Source organism: Lepus europaeus, chromosome 8, assembly GCF_033115175.1.
Source record: "Lepus europaeus isolate LE1 chromosome 8, mLepTim1.pri, whole genome shotgun sequence".
Classification (NCBI taxonomy): domain Eukaryota; kingdom Metazoa; phylum Chordata; class Mammalia; order Lagomorpha; family Leporidae; genus Lepus; species Lepus europaeus.
This window is the reverse complement of record NC_084834.1, coordinates 82,908,947-82,924,417: the sequence shown is the minus strand read 5'-3', so window position 1 is coordinate 82,924,417 and position 15,471 is coordinate 82,908,947. Positions and strand designations below refer to the sequence as shown.

Below are 15,471 nucleotides of genomic sequence, written 5' to 3'. Positions count from 1 at the left end.
TTCCCCAAAAGACAATTTTAGTCATTTAAGAGCTTTTCTTTTTCCTGAGTCTTGTAAAATTAGATGCTGGTTCTGCAAAAATATCAGTATCTTTGCAAAGATTTTCCCAATAGGAGGTAGTTACCAAGCATAGGTGATATTATCATCAGAGACTTAGAAATTCTATGACTTGTCCTGTTAATAATCTGCCTGGAACTCCAGTTTCAGATGCTTACTAGCAGTTCACCTTGTGGCACTCAGTGATGATAACTGATGGTACTGAGATCAAAGGTAGAACACAGCTGACCAGAGCAGTACACTGGAAATCAGGCCACATGCAGCTTCTGGCCTTGGCTCAAGCACTGAGTTTCTATCTGTGGTATCTTTTGAAATTCTGTATCTCAGCTCCTCCATCTGTTAAACCAAACTCTCTTAATAACAGCCCTGGTCTATCTCACAGGAATGTTGCATGGACAAATTAGATAAGTGTAAAAGTGCCCTGGAGGGAAAGCCACTCTATGAATAAAAATTAGTGTGGGCTAGCTACTGAAAAGTATATTGCAGAGGCTCGAATGGTTGTCTCTGTAGGCTCCATGACAAGATAAGCCTTCATAATGGATTCCTGTCAAGCAAACCCAGCCCATCTTATCAGTTCGTGACTGCATAGTATTTAATGAAAAAATATCTCTTTACAAACATTTGTTACCATGATACCCGTGTGCATTAAAAAGCAGTCATGTTTAAGGGAAGGAGAAGGGGAAAGTTGCTAAACAAGGGTATTAAAATTTTGATTATGTCAGGTGAATAAGTTTCAGAGCTGTATGGTGCAACATTGTCCCTGTAGTAAACAGTACTGAATTGTATACTTAAAAATCCCTTAAGAGAGTAGATCTTATGTTAAGTGTTCTTAGTACAATAGATACTTTAAAAAAATCAGTCATGTTTAAGTTAAATAAAACCTTTCCAGCTGGCCTCAAACCATCCATAATACTCAGTTTGGAGTCCATGTAGTCAGTTTGGAGAGTGAGAATTTGATGTGTTTTGTAAAGCTGAGAAATAAGAATATGATATGAAAATGTAGAAGAGAAATTGACTATTTTCTCAGATGATAATTAGCATTTTTAAGACTGACATTACCAAACAGATTTCTTTTTTTGCTTATTTTATAGAACATCAAACTGTCAACTCGGCTTAAACTGGATTTCTTTTTCTGGATACTTTATTTTCTGTCACAGTTAACATCCCCATTTTCCTAATCATGACCTGGACAGACTGGCTCAGTGTAGCTCAGTAAAACGTACCACTGGAACACCCTCAAGCCAGGAAAAGAGTGTTGAGGAAGGGTGGTCCTTCATGAGGAAATCCCATAAGTACTCATACACTACTTTGTTTGAATCATTGTGTCCATTTTTAAGACATACAGATTTACTTATTTATTTGTTATTTGGAAGGACAGTATTACAGACAGAGAGGGAGATCTGCATGCACTAGGTCACTCTGCCCAAATGGCCACAAAAGACATAGCTGAGCCAGGCCAAAGCTAGGAGCCAGGAACTCCATTCTGCGTCTCCCACGTGGGTGGTAGGGGCCAAGACACTTGGGCCATCATCCACTGGTTTCCTAGGCATATTAGCAGGGAGCTGGATTAGAAGCAAAGCAACCAGGATCCTAACTGGTGCTCAGTATGCGATGTAGGCCTCACAAGTGGCAGCATAACCCACTGTGCCACAGTGCTGGCCCCTTGCTGTATAAACTTAACAGCATGCCTGTGTTCAGTTCTTCAGAAGAAAAATTAAATAAATATTTCTTTCATTGGACATTGCATAAAAGAGGTCCTATCTAGGACAACTTTAGAAACTTTCATTCTTGAGCTAAGTTGATCTCTTTTCTTCTGGCAGGGGCCCATTCCTGGTGGCACTGGGGAAATCTTGGCATCCAGAAGAATTTAACTGCGCTCACTGCAAAAATACAATGGCCTACATTGGATTTGTAGAAGAGAAGGGGGCCCTGTACTGTGAGCTGTGCTATGAGAAATTCTTTGCTCCTGAGTGCGTTCGATGCCAAAGGAAGATCCTTGGAGTAAGTATTGGAAACACTTTTATCCTTAGTGAGTTTTAAAGCAAAATAGTATTTTGATTCTTCCATCATGTTTACTTTTTTTATTTTCTTTTAGCTTTACTAGCGTCTCTGCTTTCATCCCTATTTATTATTATAAAGCAAAACTAAACAGACCTGTGTGGAAGGATATCAGACTCATGGGGTTAGGTTGTCTTTGGTTTTGTCTTACTGAATGTTGGCTTGTCTGGTGAAAAGTCTAGCCACTGTGGGGAAAAAATAATTTACTGTGGGTGTGCTACCCACCAGGACCCTGTTTGCTCAGGACTGAAGAGGTCGCCTAGGACCACACACATCAGACCTCTCAGAGCTGACACTTTCACTGTTTTAAATTAAATTCCATAGTTTTTATGAGAGCAGCATTTCCCCACTTGTCAGGGTTCAAGCACAGGACACTGATCTCATGAAATATATAAAATGTGAGCCTTATAAATGACATATTTTTCTTGAATGCATATAATGTTTAAAAATATAACCACAGTTTTATGAGTACACATGTGATAGAAAAATAATTTCAAACCACACTTTTTTTTTGTTTTGCAGAAAGGGAGTAATTTAGGACTCATTTACACAATAAATAATGATGAATAAATTACTTTCATGTTCTGGAATACCTAGTTTGCAATTATATAATGAGCATTGGGCATCTCATATAGGTGACCAGGAGCTATAATTTGGTGTTTTGTTTTTTGCCTTTTTTTTTTTTTTTTTTTTTACAGGCAGAGTTAGACAGTGAGAGAGAGAGAGAGAGACAGAAAGGTCTTCCTTTTATGTTGGTGCACCCCACAAATGGCTGCTACGGCTGGCGCACTGCACCGATCTGAAGCCCGGAGCCAGGTGCTTCTCCTGGTCCCCATGCAGGTCCCCAAGCACTTGGGCCATCCTCCACTGCCTTCCTGGGCCACAGCAGAGAGCTGGACTGGAAAAGGAGCAACCGGGACAGAATCCGGCGCCCCAACGGGGACTAGAACCGGGGGTGCCGGCGCCGCAAGTGGAGGATTAGCCAAGTGACCCGTGGCGCCGGCCTATAATTTGATTTTAAGAGCAGCCAAGATGTCTGGCCTCACACAAAAGTTGGAAAAGCTTGCTGAATTCTAATTGATACTCTCAATATGAGAATATGGGTACAAATAATCCATCTAATTTGTATTAATTGTGAGGAGAGTTAGTATAAATTATTGAGTAGTCGTAATTTTAGGGTACATCTTTAAATGGGTCTAAAACTTTAAAGACACCTAAAATATATCATCTGAAGTATTTCTCTTGTTAATTTGTATAGTATGTTATGAACAAAGGAGTAGAATAGTTCAGCCTGTACCCTCCCAAATGATGACAAATACTTTATTAGTAGGAAGTACATTAATACTGTTTTAGTGTATAACTGTGTTCCATGGATTCTAGAATAACTAATAAAACAAAGCCAAGTAGGAGTCTTAGTAAGGTTCTGGAAAATGGAAGTCATCCAGGTTCAGAGATGAGCCAGGACCCAGTAACAGGATGGAGCCTCTGGAGTATGTTTTCATTGTTTGATTACCTGTTAAAGAAGGAATAGTACTCTGTCTCAAGGATAGGAAGGGAAGTTTGTGCCAGAGGCCTTGAGAAATAATTTGGTTCAGTGTATGTTTGTTATAAATGTTCTTGGTGATAATTTTGCATTGAAATATGTGCCATTTCATCCTGTTGTTTTTCAACAGTGAACTGTTGCATTTGTATAAAGTATATAGAAATAATAATGGCTAACACTTCATTCTATATCCTTTTCTTTTGATAAACTCTTATACAAGAAAATACTTCACTCACCCATATATTTACCAGTCAGAATTACTCTTAATCTTATGATTTATTTTCTTTCAGTTTGCTCTTTATTTAAGTAATTCATTTACAAAATTGTAATCTTACTTTATGAATGGCATTCTCTTTTTTGACAAATATTATGGGAAAAATAACTTTGCATGTTTTGAGCTGTTCTTCAAAAGTGATTTTTAATGGCTTCATCTCTTTTTCTCAATTCAAAGAAATAGTCCTTTGCAAAACAAATTCCACAAAACTTCTTTTGCTAATTAAAATATGGCTCAAGTCTTTAATATTTTGTGTACTCAACTATAGGGCCTTGTTGACTAGAATCCACACTCTGTGCTTCAAGTTTTATACACTCATTTGAATCATGGCGGATTTATACTGACTGCATTACTGCTCCTGTGATGCACCAAAATACAGCTTTTTTTTTTTTTTTTTTTTTTTTTTTTAGTTTTTAAATATTCCTTCTCACTTCTTCTGTGACAATGTCTAGATACTACTTTTGTGAATTAATGTTTCCTGGCACCCTTTAAGAGAGAGCAACATGTATTGTAGCAAGCACTTAGGAATGTATTGTATTTATGTACTGTATGTTTACTATCTAAATAACATAGTAATCATCTTTTAAGTAGGTTTGTTGATTTGTTTCTGGGAAAAGCACAAATATTACAGTGCATTGATTTAGATGATTTGTGAGTGTGTCCTTACATTTCTCCTTCTACTTAGATGAGAAGCCCAAGGCAAAGATGAAACATGGAACTAATGTTTTTTAAAATTTTCAAAGCCTAGAGAGAGAGAGAGAAGCAGACGGCTGCTCCATCTACTGTTCCCTCCACAAATGCCTGCAACAGCTGGGACTGGGCTGTGCCAACCCCAGGAGCCTAACGCTCAATCTCAGGTGTCAGGGACTCACCTGCTGCCTCGCATTTTAGCAGGAAGCTAGAATCAGGAGCTGAGCCAACACAAGGACCCCACTGCTCTGATCTGGGATGTAGGCATCCCAAGAGACGTCTTCATTGTTGTGCCAAACAGCCACCCCATGTGTGTCTACTTTGGGTTAACTTTATAGCATTGTACTGGTACAACTGTTAGAATAAGTATTTGTATATTTATTGCCATCATCTTTACATCCAATTACCTTTTCCTAACAGGAAGTCATTAATGCCTTGAAACAAACTTGGCATGTTTCCTGTTTTGTATGTGTGGCCTGTGGAAAGCCCATTCGTAATAATGTTTTCCACTTGGAGGATGGTGAACCCTACTGTGAGACCGGTAAGATTATGAAACTGTTGGTTTGTTGAGTTTTAAATAAAGTTAAAACATTAGCCCTTATGTTGCTATAAAGTTGATGGAAAGTATTAGGCCAAATATTTTTTCTAATTGTTTTGGGGATATTTAACATCACTCTAAACATATAGCAGAAAAAGTATGTAAAGTTTTTATGTGACTGTCAAAGTAGATATTCCCTCCTTCATTATGAGAATTGATAATGTAAGTATCACTTAATAGGAAACATATTTTGCTTAAATCTCCAATAATTTATGGATTTAAATTCTACCAAGTCATATAGCTTAAAACCAGTTCATATAGACCAGTGGTAAATTTTGAATAGTTATAAACATGAGAAATATTCAACTTTAAACTGTTGGTATCAGTTTGCTCTTTAAGGCAACTACCTTGAAAATAAACTTGAAATCCTTTATTACTTTTAGTGAATAAGAGGGAAATCATGACCTAGATTGTTCCCTTGGTAAAACTTTTTTAAACAAATTGGGCTTTACAAACCTTTCTGCTACTTTTTGTCTTAGTGAACTCTAAATGCTTGCTTTCCCTTCCCAAAGTCTGTAAGTGAACTTTCATCAACTTATACATGTTTCAAAATATAAAATAGGTTTCATCCCTCCACTGGCTACTACTACATTCCCATTATCAGGTTTTTGTTTTATTCTACCTTGAAATTCTAAAGTGGGATTCTGGAAGGAAGGAAGACTTCAGAGTAGGCAAGTAAAAGCAATAGTCAGCTTCTAACGTGGAGTAAGATCAGCATTACTCAGCCCTTCTTTGTCACTCAGTTACTTACTTCTATCTTCCTGTTGGCTCCTTAATGAAGACCATCCTGGATCTATTCCAGATTGTCCACCACGGAGCCTTAGAAATTCCAGCAAAGTATCCCATGGGCCATTGTGAAACCATCTGGGCTACAAGCCACCTACGCTGATTGAATGAGAATATTTCACATTTTGTAATACCACTTACTTTTTCAGAAGAAAGAACTGGTTTTGTTGGTTGATTGGAATTGGGTTGCTTGTTTTGAAAGCTTTGAAAGACAGTTTGACCAAGTGACAGATAGTCCCTTTCTGGCCAAACACATAAAAAACTATCCTTATTATCTAACGCATTCTAAGAAGTTATATTTCAAAAACCCAAAGAATTGCTTTTAGAAATGGAAATGTTATTAAATATTTATTTAAATGTTGCTTCTAATTAACTTACTCTATTTTTGTTCTTCTTTAACTATGCCAACCAGTTCTTAACACAGCCTTCCCCCATCCCAATCAGTGGTCACTTTGCACTGTCCCTGAACCCATGCCCATTTTGGACTCTGTTCTTACCCCGTTCTTCCCATATCCAATCTAATTTGTAAATCCTGGCAGTTCTACCCCCAGTGTATATTGCAGTCATTCATTTCTCCCTGTCTCCACTTGCTTTCACCCTTGCGTGGATATTGTAATTGCTACCTAAATGGTTTATAGTTTTTCTCCCCACCCTGAAATGGCAGTTACTGAACAACTACAGTAATGTATTTTTTAAATATGAATCATATTGTACTTACTATATAAAGTAGCACAAAAATTATTCTGCATCATGCCATCTTTTTGCTTCATAGCACTTATTACAACCTGAAATTATTTATCATCATTTATTTACAAAATCAGTAAACAATGACACCTTGTTCCCAGGGAGAATGTCCAGAGAGAATGCTCTTTCTGAGGGTTTGAGCACTGTACTCCAACAGTGCCTAGAGCAGGGTCTTGCACACAGTGGGACTCCATGTATACGTGTTAAACAGATGTCACTAAGAAATATTGAAAATGGAAGCTTGCTAAAAGAAAGGTTGCGATCAAATTGCATATTATAGCCTACTTAGCACTTCAGTCTAGGTTGGCTAAACAGTGCGTAAGGCCAAAAGGGGAACCAGGAGTAGTCCACACAGTAGTGAGGATAGCTTCATAATAGAAAAGTGAAAATGCTAGTAAATTCTAATTTATTGTAGAGAAATATCTTGTCAGAACTTTTTTTTTTTTCAGAAGGAAACCCTGTTTAATATTTTATTGCACTAATCTGTATCAAATAAACGGTGTTCTCTGGCTAAGAATGTCCAACATGAAGTAGTAAAATTGAAATGAAATTGTAGCAAAAGAAATTGTGGCTGATATTGCTGTGCTACAATCCAGCTAGAAAAAGTCATGGCACTTATTTGTAGGCATTTCCCATAACTTAAAAAATTTATTTGAAAGGCAGAGAGACAGAGATCTCTCATCTACTGTTTCTCTATAAATGCCCACAATATGTGGGGCTCGGCCAGGCCAAAGCTATGAGCTGAGAATGCAAATCTGTGTTTGCCATCCGGGTGGCAAGTACTTGAGCCATCACCTCTTCCTTCCGGGGTGCGCATTAGCTGGACACTGGAATTGGGAACAGAGCCAGGACTCAAACCCAGCCACTCAAGTATGGGATACAGAAAGTGGCATCTTAACCACTGTGCCAAATGCCCACCTGTCCATAGCTTTTAGTTTTACCAAGTCAGATACACTATGAAATTTGCCAATATGATATTTGTTCTTGATTTATATTCATTAGTCTTATTTTACTAGTCATTGGAAGTCCCCTTAAATTTCTTTGAAATAGTGTCATGTCTGTTGATAACTACTCAGAAAACAATGTTCTTTTTACATAGTTGGGCATTCAAGTAGCTGGAGAGAAGTAAGAGGTATAACAGAAAAATGTAATGAAGAACGTTAACTTGTATAAATCATGCTTACCAAAGGAAACCTAAAACATGGTAAACTTGTATCTCAAACCAAATATGCCATCTCCTGAGAATTTTCTGATTATCCGTATCTTCAACATCGCCTTTAATGTAGTTTTGTTGCTATTCTCAAGGCACTGTCATTCTAGAGCTCCATTGTATTTAAATGATGTCTCTCTCTCCTACCCAACACAGATTATTATGCCCTCTTTGGTACCATCTGCCATGGATGCGAATTTCCCATAGAGGCTGGCGACATGTTCCTGGAAGCTCTGGGCTATACCTGGCATGACACTTGCTTTGTATGCTCAGTAAGTAAACTCTTACTTCCCAAGTAGTACAACCAGTTCTAGCCTGTACAGAATGGAAATAGCAGCTCTCGGATCTTTCAGTCCTTCAGACCTAAAGGGAAAACAGTTTTACAGTGATTTTTTAAAAGTTGTTTATTAAAAATTATGGTGCTTTTTGAAGTTATTTGGCTGGAAGTAAAATCTTCGCTCCTCAGAGAAAATACTAGCCATACATTTTGCTTATAGGGAAAAGTTTTCTATTCTTAAAACAGTAAGAGTCCTTTATCTTTTTTTTTTTTTAACACTCTCTTGTATTAGTGCTTTTTGTAGTTTTTTGGAAATATTAGGTGTGTCTTTAAATAGAAATAAATAATTATAAAATTATATTATTACATTAACACTTGGAATAAACTATATATAGATTTATTTACTTCCTAGCCAAAAGCCCATGAATATTCTTTTCTTTTTGAGACTAATTGTGTAATAAAATATTTACTTATTTCATTTGCTATTGTAATATGTTTGGCTTTATGTTGAATGGTTAGGCTTCACAGATTAAACATTAACTTAAGATATAATTTTTGAATTTAGAAAGCAAATATCCAGCATGCTTAATTCCTTTTGTTAGAGTTAATATATCTAAGTTTCCAGTACCCATTGTGTTGGAGGGGTAAGGAGTGTTAATTGAAGCCGAGTGATTGCCCCAGACATTACCAGTGATTCCCTTTCTTCTTCACCTCACTCGTCTCTCAGTCTTCATAGCTTCATATTTTATAAAAAAAAAAAAAAAAAAAAAGCAACTTGTAGCAGACTGACCTTTTTCTGTTCTGAGTGGAGTTGCTCATGAGGATGCTGCAATTTACAAGGTCAGTGGCAAAGACAAGAAGGCATAAACATGGGTAGTTATCTGCCCTGTATGGTGCCGCAGCCAGGTGGAGACCTGCAGTTTTCAATACAAGGAATAAGAAAACACATGACATCTCAGGTGTTCTAGGCCTGTGTGTTTGGTTGCAGCCTAAAGTTGTGCATGGGAGGGTTTGGCAAGGCAATTGAGTCATGTTTTCTTTTTAGTGCTTTGGGTCTCTACAACAGGAGGTGGATTTAAAGCACTGATTTGAAATTCAGGATAGAAAATATAATGTGACCTCTTTATGTGTTAATCTTTTCATTGGGATGGTTTTCCTCCTAATAAAGAAAAGTAGTGATTCAGTGCTTTAAATAAATTAAAATATATCCCAGGGAAAAGTCACAGTAATAATAAATAATATAAATACAATAATATATAATAATATAAATATAATAATAAATATTATAAATAATAAATAATAAAATATATCCCAGGGAAATGTCACAGTAATGGTAAAATCTCTAACAAAACCAGCTACATGATTTTGTCTTATCACTCACTGGAGGGGGGGGGCATATTCTCCTCCGGCACATTTGGTAAAACACTGTCATTCACTTTAATCTTTATTTTTCAGGTGTGTTGTGAAAGTTTGGAAGGTCAGACATTTTTCTCCAAGAAGGACAAGCCACTTTGCAAGAAACATGCTCATTCCGTGAATTTTTAAGTCTACAGTTCAGAGGGAGAAATTTGAAGAGAAAGAAGAGAATTAAAGTTACCAATTACTTTTAAATTTAATATTTATATGGAGTTTTGAAAAAATAATAGTGGCCCTGAAGGAATAAATTCCAGCTCTAAAAACTAAGTCTGTGAGGAAATATTTGGCTTCATAAAGAAAAGAGACAGTTTGGCATTTAATACTACTTTTTCCTGTATTTTCTGCCCATAAAATAACCTTTATAAAAATCAATTTCCTGGTTGACTATTAAATTCATCTTAGAATACATTAGTAAAGAATTAAACTTTAGAGTAAAAGCTCCAACCTCTTGACTGAAATAATTATACTTTCTTTCCTTGTTGAATAGTTATGAATAAATCTGCAAAAGGCAATAAAAATGCCTTAAGCTTTATTAATAAGAGAAAGATTGGGTTTTTTTAATACTATTGTTTACCTTTCAAACAGTAAATAGTTAAAACAGACTTTTATCAGTGGTAGGTATCAGCTATTTTTAAAACCATGTGCACATTGTTTTTTCTTAGAGTTGATCATTTCTGATAGGAAAAGGCCAATGAGGTTTTGGATCAAAATGTGATGCCAATAAGAGAGATTACATGCTTCTCTCATTTCCTCTCCCCATAAAAGCTACCATATAGTTTCTGCATTAGTAAATAAGAGATTGGTTTGGGGATGTGATAAAATCTAGATTTTTTTCTTTTAGTTTTCTCTTATTAATATTTGAAACATTTCCAAATGTGATTGCAAACTTTGAAAAGCTTTGATTCATAAGGCTTTGGTAATTTAGGAAGGGAATATGAATAATTATTCCGATTGGCCCATTACGTGTTTTCTTCATTTGGGCCAATAATTATGTATGTGGATACCACACAGAGACAGAGGAGCGATTGTGGTAAACCATGGATCCTGTTGATATTTTCCAAGTGAGAAAACAGATTTTGCCATTTGGTAGTTTTTCTCTTTGTTTCCTTTTTGTTTCTAGAGTGGATGAAAACCCATGGTCCCACTGAATTATAATTTGAATTTGCTGAGAAAGGCGCTTTTTGAAGTTGAGACAGCGTCCCAAGTCCTTCCTGCCCCATCACTCATGAAAGACTCCCCTGCATTGTGTGCATGTTTGTTATAGAGGAGGTGTTAGACTACAATATTTGTTTAACCTCTCTAAGAACTTTCAAGGTGTCTGACCTGAAAGCTGTTAATTTATGGTCTAGCAGACTTATATTATAGAGATAATAATTAACTGGGGATAACAGAATGGGAAGGGGGACACAAAGTGGCAAACTTCTCCACTAGCAACCTCAAAGTACCTCCTCACTGCATCGGGGAGGGAGGCGGGAAGTGGCTTTTGAAATAAAGTGCTGGAATTAAATTGTGCATTGTATCTCATCGCTGCTGAAACCACCTGTAGAAGACTTGCTGGCTAATGTGCATTGCCACAGATCTTTTGCTTTCTACAATACAAAATAAGTTGGTAGTTTAGTTTTGATGTAATAAGGTATTTTTGTTGTTGTTTGGTTGTGCCTTTTTCAATTATGTTCCAAGGTAGTATTTGATAAGTCAGAGACATTTGGGTGTTTTCTCCTAAGAATTTGATTTGACCTGAATTTTATATAAAGTTATATTAAAGGTATCATTTTGATTAGACCTTTCTTCCTATATATTATTCTTGGAGCATCAAGTTGCATTTCTCCAAATTTTATACCTGAAAGAGTAATGTTGCTTCCTAATTTATCATTTTGTCTTTGTGCTTTGTCCATCTCTTCTGTGGCAGATTTGTATATCTGTTCCTAAAGCAGTCAATCCTGTGAAATGCATATTGAATTGACCGTGACCCAGAAGAGTCTCTGTAGTTTCCAGTGAGGAATGCCATATTTAATTCACCAGCATTAATCTTCTAATAACTGGCAGAGCACTTTATTCTTCTGGTGAGCTCCCTGAATATTTATTTTTCTGATTATAAATATTCCATGTCAGTAGCATTTTTTTATTAATTCACTGTAGAGCATTTACTTTTAGTCTCTCTAGATGTATATTTCAGAATTCTATGCTTGTTATAAGACAAACTCAATCTTAGTACATGACTCAGAAAATTTAGATTTTCCATTTTCAGGATTTTAGTGATAGGTTCAGATGTGTCATTTTATTTTGACTTACATGAACTGAGTATTTCCTGGTGAGGTAGCAGCCTAAAAATTATCCCCTGTGCTTAACACTTATCATAGTATACATATTTACTATCGATTAAAGTTACATTTAGAGTCTAAAACTAAAACCTAATCACTTGGGCAGATTATTAAGTAGAAATAATAGTTTAAATCTTCAGAATATTAATGCAGCTTTTTGTTCAAAATTATCTGCAACAAAGAAGTACCCTTTTCAAGGGATACTGTGAGTAGGAGCACTTTTGTAGAATGTGAATCTGGTGTTACATTAAACAGTTTGTGGCATTTGGAGTTTGGTCACTCCTGTGGAAGAGAGCACCCTGTCACACACCCGGGAAGGAAGCGAACCGTGTCATTCTACACAAACCCAGGCTGGCTACAGTTTGTCTCCTCACCCCCAATTGTTTAAAGGTATTAGATTTGGATTCTTAATGTATAATTTGCCTTATTTCTTCACCTCTGTCTTCTATGTCTCTACATTTTCAAGTTTGTATATATCTGCTATTCTGCTTCTGGATACATTTTTCTAATTAAAAATCACGAGAAATATAATCAATATAGTAATACCTTAATGTGCACATACTCAATAAATAAATGACTGCAATGGTGACAACAAGCTTTCTGGATTTTCTTTTTGGGTGGTAAGTGCTTCCCATTCAGTTATCATGGCCCCAAACCATGTTCCAGTAGTCACAGGGTAGCACACAGCATAGTAATTCTGAGAATGCCTTTTTTATGATATTTGCTTGTCAAAATATTTTAGAAGCAAAACATTTGAAAATATTTTTATTTTATTTGAGAGAGAGATGCCATCTGCTGACTCACCCCCCCACTTGCCCACAGTGGCTACCCGGGAACTCAGTCCAGGTCTCCTGTGTGGGCGTCAGGAGCCCAATGACTTGAGCCCTCACTGATGCCTCCTGGGATCTGCATTAGCTGGAAGCTGCAGTCAGGCGCAGAGTCAGGCATTGAACTCCACTGTGGGACTCAGGATCCTAACCGCTAGGTCAGGCGTCCCTTATTGTTTACATGTACAGTGTAAACAGTGTGTTTGAATTAATAGGTAAGTAAGCCCCATCTTTGAAAAAATTTGTTAACTTAAATTATTTATTGAAGTAACTTGTCATATCAAGCATTCTATCATAGATTATAATTGAACTCCATAAATCAGCATCTACATTTTCACATTTTGCATTAGTCAGGGTATGTTACTTCATACGTAACTCATCCCAATCTCATTAACTAAGTATTCCCTAACTAGGGAGGCTCACCTCTTCCTCGTTTATTTATTGGTTTGAGTAAGATTTTTTTTTCCAGGGTATAAAGAGGAATGTTTCTGTTGCAGGCTGCATATTGGGAATAAAGGAGAAATTCTAGTCTATTTGCTCACAGTATATTAAACTCCAGAAGCCAAACTTTTAAGGGCATCAAGTCTGCATCTGACATTTTAATAGCTGCTGTTTGGTTTCTATCAATCACGTCATTGCACATTAAAATGCACCGACAAAATAAGAGATCTGTCATTCCTTCGTTAAGAAACAGTAATCCAGTACAAGATTTATAGGCTTAAGTCTCAACTGTGTGTTCACAATAAATCCCCATTCAGTGCTCAAACCAGAGCAGGTCTCCCTGTCGCTCAGTGTTTTTTAGTAAAAATATCCCCAATATAAGATTATCAAAGGTTTTCTTACAGAACTACGTATAAAATCCTTTTGCCAAGCAAAAGCTTAATTTAAGTTAGCGGTTTCCCTTTTTGAGTACTCTCAGACAAGATCTTGATTATATCAGAAACACATAGGTACTGATGTATTATTAGCAGGCCTGGTGTTAATTAGGGAGAATTACCAGAAATAGTTTGCTTCGTGGAAATTTATTACAGGATCACACTTGACCGATGGCAGAATAGGAGTTGCTGAGAGAGAGCAGCTCCCAGTCATAACCACTAATTAATAGGGTGCCAAAATTCCGCAGAGAAAGTTTCATCCCAAGTGTGGGAGGCTCCGAGGGAAAATGGTTCCTTTGCAGGATTTAAAATTTAACAGAGGAAAGGGGCTGGGCCCCGCTACCTAACAGAAATCCCAGGCTGATCGGGTTTTAGGTTCCATGTATGAATGAGAGGATTTAACTCCCTCAACACCAAGGCCAGCAGAGGCTTGTACATTTATCACACTAAGGAGACGTGCATATTTGTAATGTGGCAAGTTCCTGATTCCCCAGGCTGCTGTATAAAGAGAATTTAGAGCAACCTGTTTGTCCATGGTATTAGATCACTGACCCTTAACTCTTGATCCTGCGATCCAGAAGCTGAACAGGGGGCCAGCCACAGGGCTGCATCAGTGATGAGTGGCAGAGGTGAGGCATCAGCGTAGGCAGCGTGTCGCAGCGGTTAAGACACCACTGGGGACTTCCACATCCTGTATCATGGCCGGTGTGGGTCCTGGCTGCTCCACTTCTGATCCAGCCTCCTGCTAATGTGCACCCTTGGAGCAGCAGTCGATGGCGCAAGTGCTTGGGTGTCTGTCACCCACGTGGAAGATCCAAATGGAGTTCCAAGCTCCTGGCTTCGGCCTGGCCCACCCCCGATTGTTGTGGGCGTTTAGGGGGTGAACCAGCAGATGGAAGATCTCTGTCTGTGCCTTTCAAGTGGATTTAAATAATTGAGGCCGGCCCTGTGGCATAGTAGGCTAAGCCTTCTGCAGCATCGGAATCCTATGCGGGCGCCAGTCTGTGTTCTGGCTGCTCCTCTTCTGAACCAGCTCCCTGATAATGTGCCTGAGAAAGCAGTGGAAGATGGCCCAAGTGCTTGAGCCCCTGCACCCACTTGGGCAACCCAGAAGAAACTCCTAGCTCCTGGATTCGGATCAGCCCAGCTCTAGTTGGTTGCGGCCATTTGGGGGAGAGAGGCAATGGATGGAAGACTTTTCTCTCGGTCTCTTCCTGTCTTGGTCTGTAGCTCTCTATCTCAAATAAATAAATAAAATCTTAAAAAGATAATAAAAAACATAAAGATGTGGCCTTTACACATTGAGCATGGTGTTAGAGGAAAGCGGGGTGCATCTAGTGATCCGCAGTGATGGCAGAGCACTGAGAGCAATCCTGCAAAAGCGAAGTTTGCAAGAAGACTTTTTTTTCCCCATACCTTTAATTGTATGTTATCACACAGTAAAGCCTGGGCTGTTGTTTAGTGTAGATGAATGGAAGATTTCCATATCACAAAACCACTGATCACTGTATCTCAAATATGGAAATATCGTTCCCAGGGAAAATGATTTCTGTACCAGGTCCACAACTTGATTGAAATGATCTCTTATGCATCCATGTTTAGGGTCACCATTTCTTTCTTTCTTTCTTTTTTTTTTTTTTTTTTTTTGACAGGCAGAGTGGACAGTGAGAGAGAGACAGAAAGAAAGGTCTTCCTTTGCCGTTGGTTCACCCTCCAATGGCCACTGCGGCTGGCGTGCTGTGGCCGGCACACCACGCTGATCCAGAGCCAGGAGCCAGGTGCTTCTCCTGGTCTC

At 37.8% G+C, this 15,471-nt stretch overlaps 1 protein-coding gene across 6 annotated transcripts in view; it reads left to right on the top strand.

Moving 5' to 3' along the window:
- The window catches only part of PDLIM5 (PDZ and LIM domain 5), a 224,118-nt gene extending 214,119 nt beyond the window's left edge, over nucleotides 1-9,999 (top strand). For all 6 annotated transcript variants that reach the window (XM_062199850.1, XM_062199852.1, XM_062199853.1 and 3 more), the window contains 4 exons: nucleotides 1,878-2,058; nucleotides 5,043-5,163; nucleotides 8,117-8,232; nucleotides 9,693-9,999. In XM_062199850.1, the coding sequence (XP_062055834.1) occupies nucleotides 1,878-2,058; nucleotides 5,043-5,163; nucleotides 8,117-8,232; nucleotides 9,693-9,782 (508 nt within the window). In that variant the 3' untranslated portion in view covers nucleotides 9,783-9,999. The remainder of the gene's footprint in view (nucleotides 1-1,877; nucleotides 2,059-5,042; nucleotides 5,164-8,116; nucleotides 8,233-9,692) is intronic.
- The last annotated feature ends 5,472 nt before the right edge of the window (nucleotides 10,000-15,471 follow it).